Source organism: Bactrocera tryoni, chromosome 1, assembly GCF_016617805.1.
Source record: "Bactrocera tryoni isolate S06 chromosome 1, CSIRO_BtryS06_freeze2, whole genome shotgun sequence".
Taxonomy (NCBI): Eukaryota; Metazoa; Arthropoda; class Insecta; order Diptera; family Tephritidae; genus Bactrocera; species Bactrocera tryoni.
This window is the reverse complement of record NC_052499.1, coordinates 2,369,292-2,388,427: the sequence shown is the minus strand read 5'-3', so window position 1 is coordinate 2,388,427 and position 19,136 is coordinate 2,369,292. Positions and strand designations below refer to the sequence as shown.

General features: G+C 37.4%; 1 protein-coding gene across 2 annotated transcripts; it reads right to left on the bottom strand.

The window, feature by feature from the left end:
* Nucleotides 1-13,683: 13,683 nt before the first annotated feature.
* On the bottom strand, nt 13,684-16,814 carry LOC120782264 (esterase B1-like). Of its 2 annotated transcripts, none has more exons than XM_040114433.1 (6): nt 16,768-16,814; nt 16,011-16,323; nt 15,780-15,930; nt 15,153-15,713; nt 14,932-15,089; nt 13,684-14,200 (listed from the first exon to the last, which is right to left on the bottom strand). In XM_040114433.1, the coding sequence occupies exons 1-6, from the start codon at nt 16,812-16,814 to the stop codon at nt 13,727-13,729; spliced, it is 1,704 nt and encodes a 567-aa protein (XP_039970367.1). In that variant the 3' UTR covers nt 13,684-13,726. The 2 variants fall into 2 exon arrangements, with proteins under 2 accessions (XP_039970367.1, XP_039970368.1); XM_040114434.1 differs by lacking the exon at nt 16,768-16,814 and adding an exon at nt 16,386-16,718 and having other exon boundaries at nt 13,727-14,200.
* Between the last annotated feature and the right edge of the window lie 2,322 nt (nt 16,815-19,136).

Genomic DNA, 19,136 nt, shown 5'->3' with positions numbered 1-19,136 from the left:
GTTGAATTTGCAAAGTACGCTAGAGAGTAAATTATTGCCATCAGTAAGGCAGCTAGGGGCCCAGAAGACATTAGGTGCAGCAGTGTATGATTAAAAGAGGTCCACTGAGACGCTGAGCTGAAGGCAACTGCTTTTCAACCGTTCGCAAAAACTTCGGAAAATCACTGAAATTAGTTTTGTATTTGAAGAAAAGGAAACCGTTGTAAAAAAGCTAACTTAAAAACGAAAAGAGGTAATCACGCATGATTGAGGAGCAAACTGTGAACCCGCCAAAGAGAATGACAAGCTGGTAGTGAAGATGTATTAAGCGATGTCAGTCATTTTGTTATTGTTGTTGCTGCTCTTCAAGCTTAGTTATTTTGTTATTGTTGTTGCTGCTCTTCAAGCTTAGTTTTCTCAGTTTAACATATAATAAGACAAGTGTGGCGTTTTTACATACACACGGCTAACGTTGTTAGCTAAGAAGTGTATACACACAATTTATCATTTTTTACCGCTATAAACATGTATATGTATGTACATACATATTTACATCTATACGTTTTGCCATATTCTTTCATATGTGAGCAAACACAAACAGTAATGTAACTGTGTTTGTAGCATGAATGTTAAAGTTGATATAAAATTTCAGCTTCAATGGACTTCATGCAGCGTCAAGAACAAGCCGTTAGCCCTTACCATGCAACTAAGCTGTTCTAAGGCAACAGAATTCCCTTAGGTTCAATAATAGTGCCACATATGAGAGATATAGCCATACTACACAGATATATGACATTATTATTAGTTATTGTGTTGTTTTTGTAACTACATACATAGTTTTTAACAACCACTTCAGAAGTAACCCTAATCGAGAGGTTTACTTGCGCATCCAAGCAATCGCTGGTAGTCCAATCATCAAAGCAAAAACTTAAGAAGATGCGTACAAGCAAAGGACGCATAAAATTTCATATTAAAAACTATTTGTATACACTTACTCTAACAAAAATATCATGTATATATACACATATTACACATCTACACAGAGGCAATACATATGGCTCCCCGAAGAGCAACTTAGCCTGCGCTCAAGCTTTCAAGAACGCTTAACGACATAGTCGTACAAGTCAATTTGCGCAGATAAGAATGCACTGTTGTAAGGCACATAGACGGTACTACCTTTCTACTAGCACGGCATTAGTGGCAATGGTGGCCAATTGTAGTCCGTCCGTGCGCGTGTTGGGGAGGTGTTCAAGGCGCTGTATTTGCCAGTGAACAATATTCCACAAAGAACTATTTCTTTGCTCAGCGGGGTGTAAAATTAAATGCGGCTTCTGCAGTTGCCACACTCCTAGTGTGTGATGTCGTCTAAGCAAGCAGAGTTCTGCCAATTCACCAAAAATGTGGCTAGCAGATTTAATAAAGGCTGGGTTGTCGACCGCCGTATTTCACTTCTTAATAGATTAATTTTTTCAAAAGTCTTGTAGCGCACAGTTAATGACAAGAGTAAGAAAACTTTATACTAGAGTGGGCAAAAAATAGTAAGACTTTTTAATTTAATCCCACTTGTCGCAATACTTTTTCTTCCATTTGTGGTATGACTATCAATGACATTTGTCAGTCTTGTAATTCAAAAGTACATAAAATGCATTCGGCGATTCTTACGATGAATAAAATTATTCAAGAAAGAAGTTTCATTGAATTTTATGTACGGAATCAAATTTCTGGTGCCGAAACGTTCAGAATGTTGGAAAAGGCCTTCGGTAATAACTGTTTGTCGTGAGCAAGGTTTTTTTATTGGCCTTGACGACGAACAACGTCCAGGACAGCCATCCACTTCAACTGATGATCAACATGTGTATAAAATCAAAGAATTGGTGCTAGAAAATCGACGATTAACAATCAGAGATCTTACTGGCATCGTTAGAACATCTGAAGGAACAGCGAAAACCAATCTGAAAAATTATTTGGGGCTAAAAAAATTGAAAACAAGACTGCTTCCAAAATCATTCAATGCTTTCGAAAAGCAGCGTCGCGTTAACGTGTGAAACAATGCTTTTTGACCACCAGGTTATCATGAAATGTATTATTACTGGCGATGATCTATGCTTACGAGCCAGTAACAAACAATCAATCGGCCCAATATTATGGCAAAGGTGAGACGAAGCCGGAAAAATACGCATAGTAGGCCAAAAATCAAGGTTATGTTGACAGTTTTCTTCGATTATCGAGGTACAGTGCACTTCGAATGTTTTCCGACTGGCCAAACTGTCAACAACAAGAAGTACTATTTGAATGTTATGCGTCATTTGCGCGAAGCTATTAGTAAAAAGAGGTCGGAATTATGGGCCATGATAATGTACCGTGGCATCCTGAATTGTTCCTTCGTAAGATTTTCGCCAAATTTTCAACCACTATCGTCCCGCAACCACCGCATTTGCCAGATTTAGCTCCGTGTGACTTTTGGCTATTCAGCAAATTCCAACGACCTCTTCGAAGGAACCGTTTTCAGTCAATTGAAGACATGAATCATTAAACGATTCCAAGAAAATTCTGGAAATTGACTGACATCTGTTTCGGAGATTGGAAAAAACGTTGGCACAAGTGTATTGGGGCCAAAAAGGATTACATTGAGAGGGACGACATAGATTTTAACGAATAAATTAAGAATTTTAAAATTCTAAACAAAGTCTTACTATTTTCTGCCCATAGTGGTTTGTATTTCAAACTGGGTATTTTTATGGTATCGAATTTCCGAGAGGGAAAGCTTTCAGCGGTGAAAATTTAAAAAACCTTGTAGTTTTCGTTTCAAAACTCGGTTTCTAAACTGAAGTCTGACTTACTAAAGCTCTGACACAATTTCTGTCTGAGTGGATATGAAAATAAGCTAAGAATGCTGAAGGAACATGCCAAATATCTACAGACACAATTCAGTGGATATAGAGTTAGACCAGTTTTTAGATTTTAGAATTGTAGATGAAGTTCACCTTGCATGCTTTTCTTATCCATGGAGTAGACAAGATCTTTTATGAAAATGCTGTAGTGAAGCGATTAACTAGAAAGCAAACTAAATATTTAAAACTTGAAATTCCCTTCGAAATGTGTAATCTTTTCTATCCACTCACCTTAATAAAATGGTTAAAGTTGCGTCCTATATCGAGATAGGTACTACTATCGGTCTATGCTCCAAAATATTCAGTTACAAAAAAGATCTCTTCATCGCACAAGCGATGTTTACAGCCATAGATTTACTTTATATTTTTACAGTTTTAGCTTTTCAACTTTCTTGTCCTTTAACGCAAATCATCTTTTGTCAATTTTACGATTTTTGAAGTCCGCATGGGAAACAATTTTAAACTGGACCCGTCAATCCCTGTTTCTTAAGCAATAACCACCAATCAAAGATATGAACACGTTTTTAAGTGGATGATTATGTTTTTTGTAGCGGAGAAAATGGTTTCCAGTTAAGGGAATAAATATCCGCCGAAGAGTAATAAAGTTACTTGGATAATTTGTAAAAAAAAAGTCTATAATCTAAGCAGAAACGATATAAATATGCTACATAATACACGTGTATATGTGTAGGTATAAGTATGTGTACGTACGTGCGCTCAGTTTACAGTTCACTACTTTTCCACTGATGCATATTATTTGCTGCCGCACACACAAACACCCACGTGTAATATATGTGTAGTAAGTAACATCAGAAAGCCATTTCTCATTGTTTTTTTTTGTTTGCGCTGTCACATGTTCTACTAATTGGCTCGAAAACGCCGCCTTACTCCCACATCAGCGCAGCCACGCTCCCATGCTGTGCTGCTGACTTAATATTCATATGCTGTTAGTTTTGCTTCAATAGTTTTTCAGTGTCATTTATGTAAATAAATTTTGATAAATTATGATATCGCCAATATCCACTATATGTGTAGGTCCATGTGTATGTGTGTGTGTTGAATAACGTGCGCGTAGCATGCTAATGAGGCCTCTCTGTTTTCTAGTTGCTAAAATTAGAGCGCTTCCGACATGATAAACTGCCAGGGGTGCAAACTATATTATTACATTATATACATAGTATGTAGTGTATAGTAAGTATAAATGCCATGTATGGTTGAATTGGTGTGCGTTCATATGCACTTACTAGTTTCCCATTGAATATGCGAATATTTCACACCATTCTTCTTTTTTGTAAGCAACACCATTAGTCTGTGGATTTTTGGTCGCACTCGCGTAATTTACATTCATTGTCATTAATCATTGACAAATAACTGTAAAAGCAGACTAACTAACTCGCAAATCAAAAAAATAAAATATTGCATTTGGAGTTACGTTGTTAATAAATTAAAGCATTCATAGTTTTGTATTTGAAATAACCCAAATAGTGTTAGAATTTTAGAAAAATTCAATGAAATAGAAAAAAATTCTTTATTTTTGTCTTCAACAATTGTGCCATCATATGTATATATATTAATGCGTTGCGAATCGAACTAGTAACTGGTATAAATGCATTAAACTGCCATAACCAAGCAGATTAGCACGCGACTATAGCACTTTTTGGGGTACTTTGATACAATATTTTAATTGTAAATTGAAAAACTTAATAATTGGACGGCGTTGATAGCAACCCTTATTTTAAAGAGAACAACAGCCAGACGGGCATTGGCACCATCTCAATTTAGGGACCGAACATTACTGTAAATGATAGTCCTTATAACGTTTGCTCTAGTCGTCATCAAAAGTGAGGTATTTCATCCTAGACTGTTGTTTTTTTTTCATTGAGAGTGGCTTATACGTGAAGAGTCCCGAATCCAGCCGCACCTCTGGTGAAGAGAGGCTACAGACGTCAACGAACCCTTAAACCGAATATGTTGGAGTGGTTTCGCTGAAGCTTGTTGTCTTTTAGGCGTGACCCCGTCATTTGCAAAACGATAGATCGGAAGTACACAGCATTCATATTGGCACTCGATAGAAGAGACTGTTGGAGCATGATGGGAATACTAACTGGTCACTGTCTGATGGCGATACATGCCCGCAAGATGGCCTTGAAATATCGAGTCGGCAAGTACGCAAGAGTAGGATTTGGCAATAGTTCTACAAATGTAACTTACTTAGAAGATATAGTATTTATGACGAAAAACTTAAGAGTTTATATTAACCCTGTAAGATAACTGTTTAAAAAAAAGATGGTTAACATTATACAGCTGACTTAGCGATTCTTGACAACTTGGAAAGCGCCCACCAAAGTGTTGTTAGGTTTTGCTGGATATAGAATCTAGATCTCAATATTTCCAAAGATAATAATATAAATCGAGATAATATACTAAAATATTAATAGTATATTTGTCCGGAAAGAAAAAGGGCCGATTTTCTTCCACCGCGACTGTACTTTAGAGAGTGCGCGCACCGACTGCAGTTGTCTCCGAGCACCTCGAGAGTCAGGACAAACATTTTCACGCCCGTAAGCGTTCGTAAGAGCAGAGGTACGCGATTAAATTCTGAGTGAAACTTGGTAAATCTGCGACAGAGTCGTTTAATATGAATACCCAGATGTTACTTTGGCAAGAAGTGACGTGTTTCGATGGCACCAAACTTCTTTGGAGGGCTGATGAAGACCGAAAGAATGGGCAAATTCAAAGTGAAAACGATGCTCATTGTCTTTTTTGACATCAAAGGCATTGTCCACCATGAATTTGTTTCTCCTGTTTTACGTGGAAGTCCTCAAGAGAATCAAATGAAGGATCAATCGGATCCGACAAGACATCGCAAAGCCCCGGCTCACACTGCCTTTCTTTCGAACAGCTACCTAACCAAGGCAGGCATCTCAACGCTTCCGCAGCCACCCTACAATCCCGATGTGGCCTTCCGAACCTTTTTTTGTTTCCTTGGCTGGAAAGGCCGATGAAGGAGGATCTAAGCAGCATGTACCTTTTTTTAATCGACTCAGTCCTATTATTTTCCGCACAAACCCTGTATACAATGTCAAAAAGTATAGAATAACGATTTAGCCACACACTTACTCCAAGTAACCCTAATAAATCACATTTCTCTCTGCACAATACAGTCTCGATTTAAGGTTCATTTAGCATGAAATTTGATAACAAACTTGTGATAATGACATTAGTTCATTTTACTAAATTTGACATATTCATAACACACAGTAGACACATTCATATACAAATATGCAAGTAGAAGAGAATACGCATACGAGAGATTTAAATACACGGGTTTATGTATATTTAAGGTCACATGGCGGATAAATAAATAAAAATGGCATCCTCCTGTCAGTTGAGTCTGACTAGTCAGCCGATAAAATGGATAAAAGAAGTCACGTGCTCATACACATGTATACATGTAGGTGTGTGCGTTCAATTATGCGTCACGCATTTCGTATGTATGATTTTTGGTACAATAATATTTCACTCACTTGGCTGGTGTCATCGGCTGCGGCTTGCCAATGCAGGCGACGGCGGGCGCGTAATACAAACCTTAATAAATTATTGAAAATAATTGAAATTTGCTCACATGCCAAATTGTGCATAATGCTGTAGCGCTGTTATACGTGCGTCCGTATGTGTAGACGCTCAAAAATGCTCAACAATGCTAATACCAATATTTGTGTTACCACATTAGGGTGGTCGTTGTACATATACATAGATTAAAAATTTTAATTTGACTTTGTAATACTTAAAAAAAAACTGAAATTAGAGTTTTGACTACAGTTGAAATGCCTAGGAGGACGCATCTATACTTACTACAAAAGTAAGTTTTCCGGTTTCAGAATATTAGATTAATTAATAACCAGATATGTGTATCAATCTGTGCTAAAACTTATTTGAAATATGTACATAATATTATTATCACACATGTCAGCGATTTATTGATTAAAAATCGATTGGCATAAATATAATTTTTATTTTTTTTTAATCTCTTTAAATTCTCTTTTAAACTTCCTAATTAATCCTTCGACCTTCGATACTCCACACATAGCACTCTCCACGTCAGAGGTTTCCATTAGCAATAGGAATTTAGAGTCACCCTAACCGAAAATAAGCAATGTATTGCATAATTTTCGGCATCATTGTGGTCGCACCTCATGGCGATGGCGTGCAACAAAACCTGACACAATACGCCACTCGCATAAAAAATAAATTGAAAGACTTCTGCATGAAAATACAGCATCGGTCGACGGCATTAACATGCAAGCGAAATTGTAAAACTTTATTAGTGTAATTGGGTTGGTAAAACGAAAACCAACAAAAACAACTGGGAAAAAATATACAAATCGAAATAATAAAATACGCACAGTTTGTGTTCCGATATTTTCAAATGACGCTTAAGTTTGATTGAATCTGTTTGGATTACGCCAATCGGTTTCTGCGTAATCAAATATTCATGGCAACTCCAACAAACTGTGCTCTCAACAGCCAACACGCCCAGCGGCACTGTTTGCCGCAGTGTTACAATTTTATTGCAACAAAATACATAGTTGTATTATGGTGACTTAAAATTATATTTGCCAAACGCAAATACTATAAATTTCTGCGAAATATGGCAATGTAAATACGGTATATTTATGCTCGTGTGGCGAGCAATGAAAAGTCGAAGGCTTCGTAAGAAATAAAAAGATGTTAAAGAGATTTTTACTGTGGAAGGGGGTCTCATAATTTAATACATTGCTGACGAGAGCAAAACTTTAAAGTACAAGTATTATCGAGAGTTACTTCCAGTATTTCGGACCAGCCTAGCGGCAAAATTAACATTGGTGCTTTAAGTTGGGTCATTGGAAAAATTTGATTTTGAAAACGTCACCCCTTTAGGCTTCAGAAATCAGCTGTTATCGTCATCTACATAGATCTCACAGTTCTCGTCTTTTCCAAACCCTAAAATGGATGTACAAAACTGAACCGCTTTTGACGTTTTTTTAGAGTTCGAACATTGGGAAATGACTGTTTCATACACATTTCCAATTCTCTAGAATACATCATTAGAATGCCTTTAATGTCTAAATAATAAACTACGAGGAAATACCACAAAACTCTTTGAACCCATTACTTTTGAACTGATTGCAAACACATAACCTTTTCATTGGGGCCGTTATTTTACGTGGCGGGTCTCAAACCCAGCGCACAACCCTGCGGTGGGGATGTTGCGCCTTCTCACTTTAGCTCGTCTTCTAACGGATATTTTCTGGCAACCCAGAGGATACTTGGTCAAAGACCGCTTGAGCCATATATAAAAGAACCGTTTCTGGCCACTCCCAAGTGAATGGCGATCAGAGAGCTTTCCTCACTAACGTGAACTTCTACACATGACTCCATCCTCCTGTTGTAAACTCGGCTATAATGGCGTAAGCGGTGTCTACGCCAGTAAAGAAGAAGAAGCTAACACATAACTAATTAGTGATGCTACCCTGAAAGAGTAAGATGGAGAACCGGTGCATTTGTCTTGTGGCTGTCTCTTGTTTTTACATATATTCTCCTTTGTTGCGCAGATTTTTTATGGTTTGCCACTTGAAAGCCAGGCACCGTTCCCTGTTCTATGAAATTTTGCTCTTTCTGTAAACCAACGCATAATACTAAATCGCGGCAGCAGTCGAAGTGTATGCAAGCTATTTATTTGGAATTACTAAATGTCTACGGAACTCTTTTGCAAATTTTCCGAACCACTCGAAACAGTTTAATCTAGATTACACTTTACCAGCGATGAGCATTGAAAAGCTTCAAACAAAATCACGAATATTGCAACTTTTCTTCCTCTGCCAATATTCCATGGCGCATTGCTTTATCACTGCTCCGAATCGGCATGCATTATATTCTGCGAATAGAAATCATTAAGCGCATTGATACAGCGCAGCAAGTAGAAAATCAACAAATCTAAACCCACTCATTAAACTTGGCTAGCAGCGGAAAATATGTTGCAGTTCGAAGCATTTAGTCAATAGCGCCGCCTGCTGCAATACATGCGAGCTGAAGGGAGCAACAACAAACTGCAACTAGTTCAACTAAGTGATGTCAATCAATCGCTTAGAAAAAGTGCACTTCACCGAAGACAGCGCATAAGCTCCTTTGTTAATAAGAGTTGCATACGAGTATCCATGGGAAACGTCTGGCAGTTGACATTTGTAATATAGGCGATGAGGCTCCGTCGCGGCGCGCTTCGCAGTCAATTCGCTGTGCTCATTAACTTTTACACTGCAATGACAGGCGGAGAGTTCGTACAACAGCGAAGTGACAGCTGACAGTGCCTGCTCTTAGGAATACTCACATTATTGTTAGAATTTCGCTGCCATTTGCATTTGCCGCTGGCGCAGTCGACATGTTTAGACATTTCACAACTCGTTGCATTTGCACTCGTAGAGGCTTAGAGCTTCGGTGGCAGTTATCAATTGCTATGGGTTAGGAGTTGATTGACTTCAATGCACTCCAAATGAAAGATAAGCTGTATATATGTGTGGGTGGAGTTTGAGCACGTTATGTTCGATTTGTTATGTATGTTGTTTACAGTTATGATCCCTTACGATAACGTGCGGAAAAAATACTTACATGCTTTAACGGTTTCAAAAATATTCAGTTTATTCAGGAAAAACAGTATACATCTTTGTATATGTATATGTCTTAGCGTATTACGAAATCAGACTTATTTGGTTTTCATCAAAGACTACAAAGCCTTCAGTAGAGCTAATGTGAAGCCGCTTGCAATCAAGAGCCTTAGCAACGGTCTTTTTTTAACCCGCTAATACACAAATTTACACTTCACTGTATATTAGTAGAACCGAAAACAAATGCCCAACATTCAACCGATATAAAACGGTGAGTAGACTCCTATATAGCATAATCTAGTAAATATAAAATATTACACAGACTTACACATTTAAATTATATACTGGCCACTTGCGATCCGTCCAGGTCAACTGTGGAATTGAAAACTAATATCTGAAAGCTGAAAACACACAAGCATTTTCTGTGCCTATGTATGGGTTGATGAAGAGATTGAAAAATCAATCAAATCCAATTGACTGCTATTATTGACCTATTTTGCCATAAATCGTATTAGATATTGCAGCTGAGCTGCTATACCAACTCATAGAAGCGCCAATAAAATGTGTATTGCACCAGAGGTGTGAGCATCTAACATACATACACGTATGCTACGAAAGGCTGTTGTGAATGAATGGATTCAAATTATTGCTCTTGTATCCATCAACCCGACAATTGCCGCCTTTGATTGAGATTTGATTTCAGAATTTACACACACACATGAATTGGTATGCCTTCTGCACATACGAGCATATAGTATTATGTAGGCTGATTTATGACGATGATTGATTTATGTTTGATAGTTGTTAAATGGTGCTTAATTGGGTTACCTTGAGAGCACATTGGCCTAACCATGGCAACAGTGCGGTTGCTTACGGTCAAGCGTTATGCGATCCCGATATTGAACCTAGCAACTGAAGCCTTCAACCAACATCTCATCAATCTTAAACTGCGCTACAGTTTAAATATGTTACCCAAATTCGCGGTGCCACGAATGAACCTGATCAATCCCATAAACTCCATTGTCTTAATGAAAATTTCAAAGATATCATTCTGTATCATATTGCTTTGGAGGTCTGGATTTCTCTGCAAGTTTCAATGTAGTATCTTATTGTAAAGACAACCAAAAGGACTTATGTTCATGTATTCTAAAAAGCTCAAAACCACACAGTTTTGCTTTCTTAAGAAGGAATATTTCCCGATAGAAGTTAATCCATGTTTTTGTAAATATTTGTCATACTCTTTGAAAATTATTTTAAATTTAATATTATATACTCGTATTATTGTTTTTATAGCATATAGGAAGTGGTTAAGATAGCCGTCCGATATTTCTATTTTCCAATTAGTACAAAATTTCTTTATATAAATGAAAAAAAGAAACAAAACCATGGCTGCTTTATTCTTATTAAAGATATTTATGTGTGAATCGCTGCTCATGTACTATTATCCACTTTAAATATGAAGGTACACATACGCATACATACCATAAATGTTTATGCATAGCTATCCATTTCATTATTATGTTATTACACCAATCGCTGACTGTAATTCGCTATTGTCGCGCGCATCATCAGGTATTAATAGAACAGTAAGAACACGAGGAAAACAAGTAAGGAGGAGCACAATGAGGTTGCAACCTAAAGAATGTAAGATTCATTTCTGGTATCATGAAAGAAATTATACAGACAGCAACATGATCTCGTCCATTTCCTTATGAGTGGCCAGTCTTAGTATTAATAATGCTAATAAATGTCTCATCTACTGCAAGCGGTTGGTAATGCTGCGGAGCGAGTTGGAGGTCCCATCTTGGCCGCACTTTTTGAGATAAGGAGTGGCTACCTATTCTCTCTTACTTGAGTGATCCCATGAAATATTTACAAGTTAAAAAATCATCGCAGAGGCAAGTGATCTTTCACTGCTCTAAATATCGTTTAGTTAACTGTTGTACCAGCTAGTCCTTAATTAATGTTTTTCCTTTTTAATTGTTGAAGAAATATAACTGAAAACTTTCTGTAGTTAGCACTTTTTTTGTCATCCTGAATTTATCACACTTGACTGTGGCGTCGCTGTCGAAAGAAGTGGTTTACTAGATAAATAAACTTTCCCTAGGGCTGATTTTCGTCCAAAGGATCTTTACATGGATCACTTAAATGAAAGAATGGAACACTTGCTTTTATTAAATATCGACGTTATGACTCCAAGTCAGTTTCAAAGATCTCCGCTTTTTGTAAAAATACCAACCCAATTTTAGTAAGACAAAGTGGAAGTCGCCGATCGCCTTTTTATCAATAGCCTGTTTTTTTTTGTCGAGAAATTTATATGTAAAACATAGCAAAGTAAAAGGGACCAGAGATAACAAGCACTGATCTATAAACAAGCTGCTGATAATACCACCGGTTAACCATTGGAAGTAGTGATAAGTAGAGTAAGAGAAATCAAAGAACACAGATGTAAATTTCAACTAAACGGAGTGTAAGGCACGCAAGAAACTTGGAAATTTCGAAACCGTGGGCTCTTTCATGGCGATCCTCTGACCACAGATCTTCGTCTTCGCCATTATTGTATTCTAGAGTTGTTTGAAAAGCTTGCTTCAAATAACATCTGTAACTGTCTGCAGGGGTACATGGAAGGCACATATAGAGGTACAGGTAAATATCTGGTTTTCAACAATCTTCTAAGTCTGCAAGTGGCGGGCGGTACAAAGTGATACCCACAGGATGAACAGCGTTATTATACACACCCGAAACAAGCTGCGCTTGGCTCAAAGAAGAACACGCAAAACAATCATCGCTTGCCAGTAACCATCTGTTCAATGACGTTGCGTAAGCGTGTGCTGCATCGTTACCCCAGCAATGGTTGAGTCATTCTGATACTTAGATATGTCTATATGTAAGGGGAGAGTCAGGCATATGTGCACGCAATTGCATGACAGCAATGCAATTTTCTTTAATGCGCAGCTATTCCACAGCAATGCACGCTTATCTTTTGCATATAATTATATGAGCAGCATTCAGTTCTACATGGAAAGGTGCATAAAAGAGTATAACTTCTATACATTCAGATGATGGGGCTTGTTAACGCATATACTCATATGTACTATTTAGCTGTGTGTATATAAGCGAGGATATCTTGGCGATTTGTACGCTGTTTCTACTCTACCATCATCATGCTGCAACCCGGAGCGTTTAAGTTTGGAGAGATCCTTTTCCTACTTAGTTCTTCATTAATTAATGGTTTTGGGGATAGGATCTTTCACTTTGTATGAACATGGGAATTTTCTTTATAAGGATTTGGTATAACAGGACATTACCTAGAAATAACTAAAACTAGAATATAAGGCAATGTTACGGAAGAAAACTATAAAACGAAGCTGTAATACCCTTCACATATAAAAATATTTCCTATAAAAGGACTTGATTCCGATCACTCAGTTTGTGTTGTGGCTATATTCTATAGTATTTTATGGCTTTTTCTAAGCTATTTCGTTCTCCGCAACGCTAGCCTGGAAATCATTTATATATGCAACCGCTTTCCGGCTTATACCTCCCTGCTTTTAAGGACATTCTCTGACGAAATTCGATGTGAGATTATTTCTTTAAATACCGCTCGGCTATCGACTTAAATATGGAAACTAATTACATTATTTCCTGACTCACCTATCTGTTCAGCTTTCCTGACCGCAAAGCCTTCTGCCTGAGAGATACCTCAGTATTCCGCCAGATGAAGAAGAAAGTACGAAATTTTAGAGGTAGCCTCTTAAATTTAGATTGTGAAAGTTTGAAATATTATCACTGAGACTCAATAAACCAATATTTGGAAACTCCATCGAAAAGATATTGCTCTTTTCCTTTTTTCATCTACCTAAGTGAACAACACCATGCTAACTAACTCTTGAAATTTTTGTGCCATCAAGTTCTTACTGGACCGCCCTCGTATATTTAAAGTACCATTAGTATATACTCTCATCATATCTGATGTCTACATACTTTTGAAGTAAAATGTTCTCCTTAGAGAAAAGATCACACGTCTTCATGCATATTTTCGGTAGTTTTTTTCACATTACTCTGAATTTGATATTTGCCACACACGCTGATAAGTCAGTCAGACAATTCTTTTGCACACTTTGCAATAATAAAGACGAAATATCACCCCATTGGGAAATTATAAAATTGTGTTTACCATAATTATACATTTTATTGCCCCCACACATACTACGCTTAGAACAATAAGTCCTTCTTTCTATCGAAAGTAGACCCCCACACCTTAACCTTTTCCATTTCTGGCCAATTTATTACTTTCAGCTCCTCACTAATATTCAAACACTTGTAAGCAGGCTCAGGTGTACGGATGGGGTCCCATGAAAGTGATTCCATACCAAGAACCTCTTTATCATTTGGGTTACCAGTTGCCGCAAATTGCGTCCAAATTCCAATCATGCGTTGTATTGTGCGATATTCAGGGCTCTCCTTAGAAAGTGTATTTGCCATTGCATGTGAGAAGAGATAAGCTAGTTCATCGCCATGAGATACACCTTTCACGCCGCGACCAAACCGCCAAATGCGATAGGGGTATGATAATATTTCCGAGTCGTAGTCGAAGCGGTACAGATATGTGGGAGCAGACGTGGCATTAGTCAAACGCGAGAGCAGAACACGATGAAGAGGAAAGTAGAAGAGCCAATAAGCGTTGATCTGAAATAATATTGTGAAATGGAGTGTAATTTTATTATAAAATGCGATTATAGAAATATTGAAATGGTTTTTGGTATGAAAATGATAAATTGAAACGAAAACCATACGAGATATATATAAATATATTGAGTGAATTGTCAGAAAATTTAAAGTTTTCCAAGCCATTGGTGGTAGTGCCTTGTTTTATTTCAAAACTCTCTATGTGATTCTTAAAAATCTGGCAGGCATTAAAAAAAAATTAAAGATGTCTAATCGCAATCATGATCTCACTACTTGATATCGAACTTAATGTTCAAACTCTCGATGTGTACTTGAAGAAAGGTGAGCTTTTCTCCTGAAAGCGTTGAGCGTTCATGTTAATGTCCTCAACTTTCTACTCAAAGCGGCAGCTTAACTGAGAAATGAAAAAGAACCCGATTGGAACATTGAAGATAATGACCAAAATAAAGCACACAAGATAACGCTCGGCGGTATAAAGTCAGGTCTAAAGTAGGATGCACCCAACCTGCGTCAGCCGCAGAACCTGCTCAAACATAAAGCGACTTATTTTATGCCGCAGGGATATTATACATGTAAGCCCTCTCTCAAGATTCTATAGGAAAAAGCAGTCACAGTCATGATCAGAATATGGACTTGAATAAGCCTTCGGAGCATTAGGATGCAAATTCATAAACTGTCTATGATGAAGCGAATAAAAATATGAACTGGGCGCTTTGTAAGATAGTACATACATCCATATATTCGTCAGCTGTAAGCTCAGCACTGTCGGCATGCATTTTTTTCAGCTTGGCAGCATTTTCCTCGATATCCACAGCATCCACTACTTCATATGGTACGAAGCTACGACAAGTTTCCAATTCATTCAGACAAATTGGCATTGCCTTAATAACTGTAAGTTTAGTAAATGCATTATAATATGGTTTTTAAAAAATTAAAGTTGTTTAAGACTCACTTGGCAGCATTAATAAACCCTCCGCTGAAGTATGACCCGCCAGTATGGGCATTGAATTACTCCATGCTGTTCTCATAAGGTCACGTGGACTTTTTGATATTACACAATCCGGCGTATCGTATGGCTCTATACAGGGTGCAAAAGGAAACATTATTTTTCGTTGTAACTCAACTGTGGTCAGCACTTTCTGCTCCAACTGTGCCAGATCGGTCGCTTTGCATTTTTTCAGATATTCTAGGACTTGTTGTTCATCTTGTTCCCCCTTAAATCCGGCTAGCTTGGCAAGTGGATAAGCGTGCCGCTCCTGACCATTGTGCGCCCAAGAAGCAATGGCAGCGCCAGACATTAAAATTGCGCGATGAAATAGACCTCTGGTTTGTTCCGTAATGCAGAGATAATGCGTCGCGGCAGCACCAGCACTTTCGCCGAATACAGTTATACAATTTGGATCGCCACCAAAGTTGGCTATATTATTTTTAACCCACTTTAGTGCTAACACTTGATCTTTCAAACCGGCATTACCAGGTATATTCAATTCCGGCGAGGTGAGTGTAAGAAAACCTTTAATTGTTGATTTTAGTTTTTTTTGTTTTTTAATTAAGAATACGAAAAAGACATTGTACAAACCGAAAACACCCAACCGATATTGCACTGTCACCAAAACTACATCTTTCTCCATGAAATAGTCTGGTCCAAACCAGTCACGATTCGCTTCGCCCACAACAAAGCCACCACCGTGTATCCAAACCAAAACGGGCTGTGGCTTATCTGGTTTTAACTAGAATTTATATTTTTATGGTAATAATAAATTCAAAGTTATAAGACTGCTTTCCATGAAACTTGCTTATTCCAACTCACATTCTTCGCATACACATTCAAGTACAGACAATCCTCCGAACCCTCCGCATTATTTGTTATTAAATGCAGTTGCACGGCTCTGTCTTTTGGGCTCAGACAATCTAGTACACCATCCCATGGCTCAGGTCGCTCAGGCGCTTTGAAACGTAGCTCATCTACTGGTGGCTTAGCGAAGGGAATCCCCTCGAAGCTATAATATGGCACTTCGTAGATTGTTCTTCGCTTAACACCTTTCACTTTGCCATACTCGGTTTCAACCACAGCGGTCTCGTTGGTGGTTAAACGGTATTGAGCATATCTATTTCCAAGTACGCTGAAATATAGAACTTTTAATGAATATGCACTAAACTAAAATTATAGCTTAAAGACACGAACACAGCGCAAATTGAATATTGAAACCCGTGATCTAAGTTCAGCATTGACCAGAAGAACTGTTGCGACCAAAAGAATGTGTGATTAAAGCAAAGGCTTTCAATATAAGCATCGTAATTTGGGAAGCATTCTTTTGGAATGAAGAAGACGTTTACTACTGTGTAAGTAAGTGGTAGAGTAGTCACACAAACACTTGACTAAGTTGATGAAACTTTTGTTGATATCTTTCTCAAGATCACTCTCGCTCACTATAATCACGTATACAAAATGACTTATACTTAAAATGCTAAATATTTCACCGGTATTTCTGACTCTAAAAAGTTTATATATCTATCTAAGCCCTTACAAAATGATAGACTTAATTTTTCATTAAATCACAACTCACTTTAAGCGCCAACGTAGTTTATCTAAAAAACCGACATTTGAATGCATGTCGCCCGATAGCTTAGAAAAATTCGTACTATTCGAAAATCAGAATTTCTTCTTCTTCATGTGTTTGTTTGCAAATATTTCTCGCCGCTTTGATTCAACACCGTTATATCGCTAGCCCCAAGTCAAGTGAATTGCTTCATTCAACTGAATTCTGTTTCCATTACCATCTCAGTGGAAAGCCGCGGCAGTGCAATCATCAAGTAAGTACTTAGCAAAAACAAATATGATTAATTAAAACTCAATAAAATAAAATGTTGCCAAGACATCACGCACACTCATAAATACAAGCACTTTAAACAGATAACAAAAAATCTTTTGCGCTTTGGGTAATGCCCTCATGCGTGATATTTGTTTTTTCAGTTATTAAGTTCAGATATTATATTCATGCGATAGCATACACAGAGTATATTCATAGTACATACATATATGCGTATGCGTTTGTATGTTTGCAACACAGGTTAATCAGTGTTTACTTATGTAGTATGTGCAGACAGTGAGCAGAATGTGATAAAGTGAGTGTCAGTAGGCTCTTTCTCTCGGCGATTACCTCGCTTTGTACTCTTGCATATACATATGTATGCATGTATGTCTATTTTCTTGTTTATCGCCGATGCAAAATTTACTAATAGAATTTACAAATATCAGATAACGAATGCATTTTGTACATTGCAACATATTGCTACAATTGTAACCGCTTTGTGATCGAATGGGTTGCCATAACAACTAAAAGTAAAAATCTATCACATATATTCACACACTGAGGAAATAACCGATTTATCTAGGAATGTTTCCCAACCCCAGAATTGGTTGGTATGTGAAAACTTGGGAAACTATGATATCCAAACAAATCAATTTCATGTAATAACGTGTACTAAGAAATTGTGGCAAAACTTTTCTTAGGCCTCATAGACAGTATATAAAGACTTTCGGACTTCCAGGTGACTCTACATCGCAAAAGCAGAGAGTTTTTCTAATAACAGTGTATTTTAGAGCCTAAAATGGCAAGTTCGTATATTTGGGAACCAGTGTAAACACCACCAACAATGTCAGCCTGGAAATCCAACGCAGGATAACTCTTGCCTCAATGAGTCGACGTTGCGAGTTTTCGAGAGAAAAGTTCTGCGAAAGATTTATGGTCTTTTGCGCGATGGCCACGGCGATTATCGCATTCGATGGAACGATGAACTGTATGAGATATTCGACGACACTGACTTAGTCCAGCAGATAGAAGACAGCGGCTACGCTGGCTAGGTCATGTTATCCGAATGGACGGAAACACTCCAGCTCTGAAAGTATTCGACGCAGTACCCGCCGGGGGAAGCAGAGGAAGAGGAAGACTTCCACTCCGTTGGAAGGACCAGGTGGAGAAGGACCTGGCTATGCTTGGAATATCCAATTGGCGTCACGTAGCGAAAAGAAGAAACAACTCGGCTATAATCGCGTAAGCGGTGTCTACGCCAATTAAGAAGAAGAAAATGTATACAATTGGACGAAAACTTGACCAAGGCGCTATATAACAATCATATAACATCTAAGTGACTGTACTCCATATGGTTGGGTGATAATATGTGAGTTACCCGGACTTCGACTCTTGCAATTTACATGGTTTATGTTCAGTTATAGCCGAATTTAACCTTTCCTTACTTGTTTTAAGTGTTATTTAATATTTTCTTTGGGAATAGAAAGACTGATAATCACACAGCTATCAAATAAAAAAGTAATTGAATACATATTGTGAAATGACAGAAGTGGGGTGAGCAGTTCAAGTATGACAGACTTAAATTGATAATGTTCTGAGATTACATTTCTTTGTTGTGTAAATGTGAGATTTATTATACATTGTTATTTGACCTTCTGTGAAATAAAAACTTAATAATTGTGATCTGAACTTGAGCTTGACACTTACGGTTATGCTAATTGCTTTCGATTAAATTTTAAAACTTTATAAAAAAGTTCATATTAGAATGATGAACAGTTATATCGCGAGAAAAAGACACTATACTGCTGTAGTATATACACTATAGTGAATGCATAATTATTATAAGCTTCATATCAAACTATCGCATGCTGATTGTCTTTGATCAAGCCTATAACTGCCATTTATATTTATTTTCGGAGATAATGAAATGAACTATGAATACTAATTGGCGTTGTCAAAAAAAAAAAATAAATAAAAACAAAAAACAGCAAGTCATGCCATAAGTTTAATTAAACGGTGGAAAAATAATGATAATATTTATTATTATTATTAAAAGAAGCTGCCATACCCATTAATGTTTTACCAACGCAAAATAATCTTGCTGTTTTTCTAGTAAACAATTC

Excerpts from the sequence above, each read along its gene's own strand:
- LOC120782264 (XM_040114433.1), bottom strand. The coding sequence starts at position 16,814 with ATGCATTCAAATGTCGGTTTTTTAGATAAACTACGTTGGCGCTTAAA. Across the intron at positions 15,931-16,010 it reads TGAATGTGTATGCGAAGAAT|TTAAAACCAGATAAGCCACA; the intron begins GTGAGTTGGAAT and ends TATAAATTCTAG. Across the intron at positions 14,201-14,931 it reads CAGCTGACGAATATATGGAT|ATCAACGCTTATTGGCTCTT; the intron begins GTATGTACTATC and ends ATATTATTTCAG.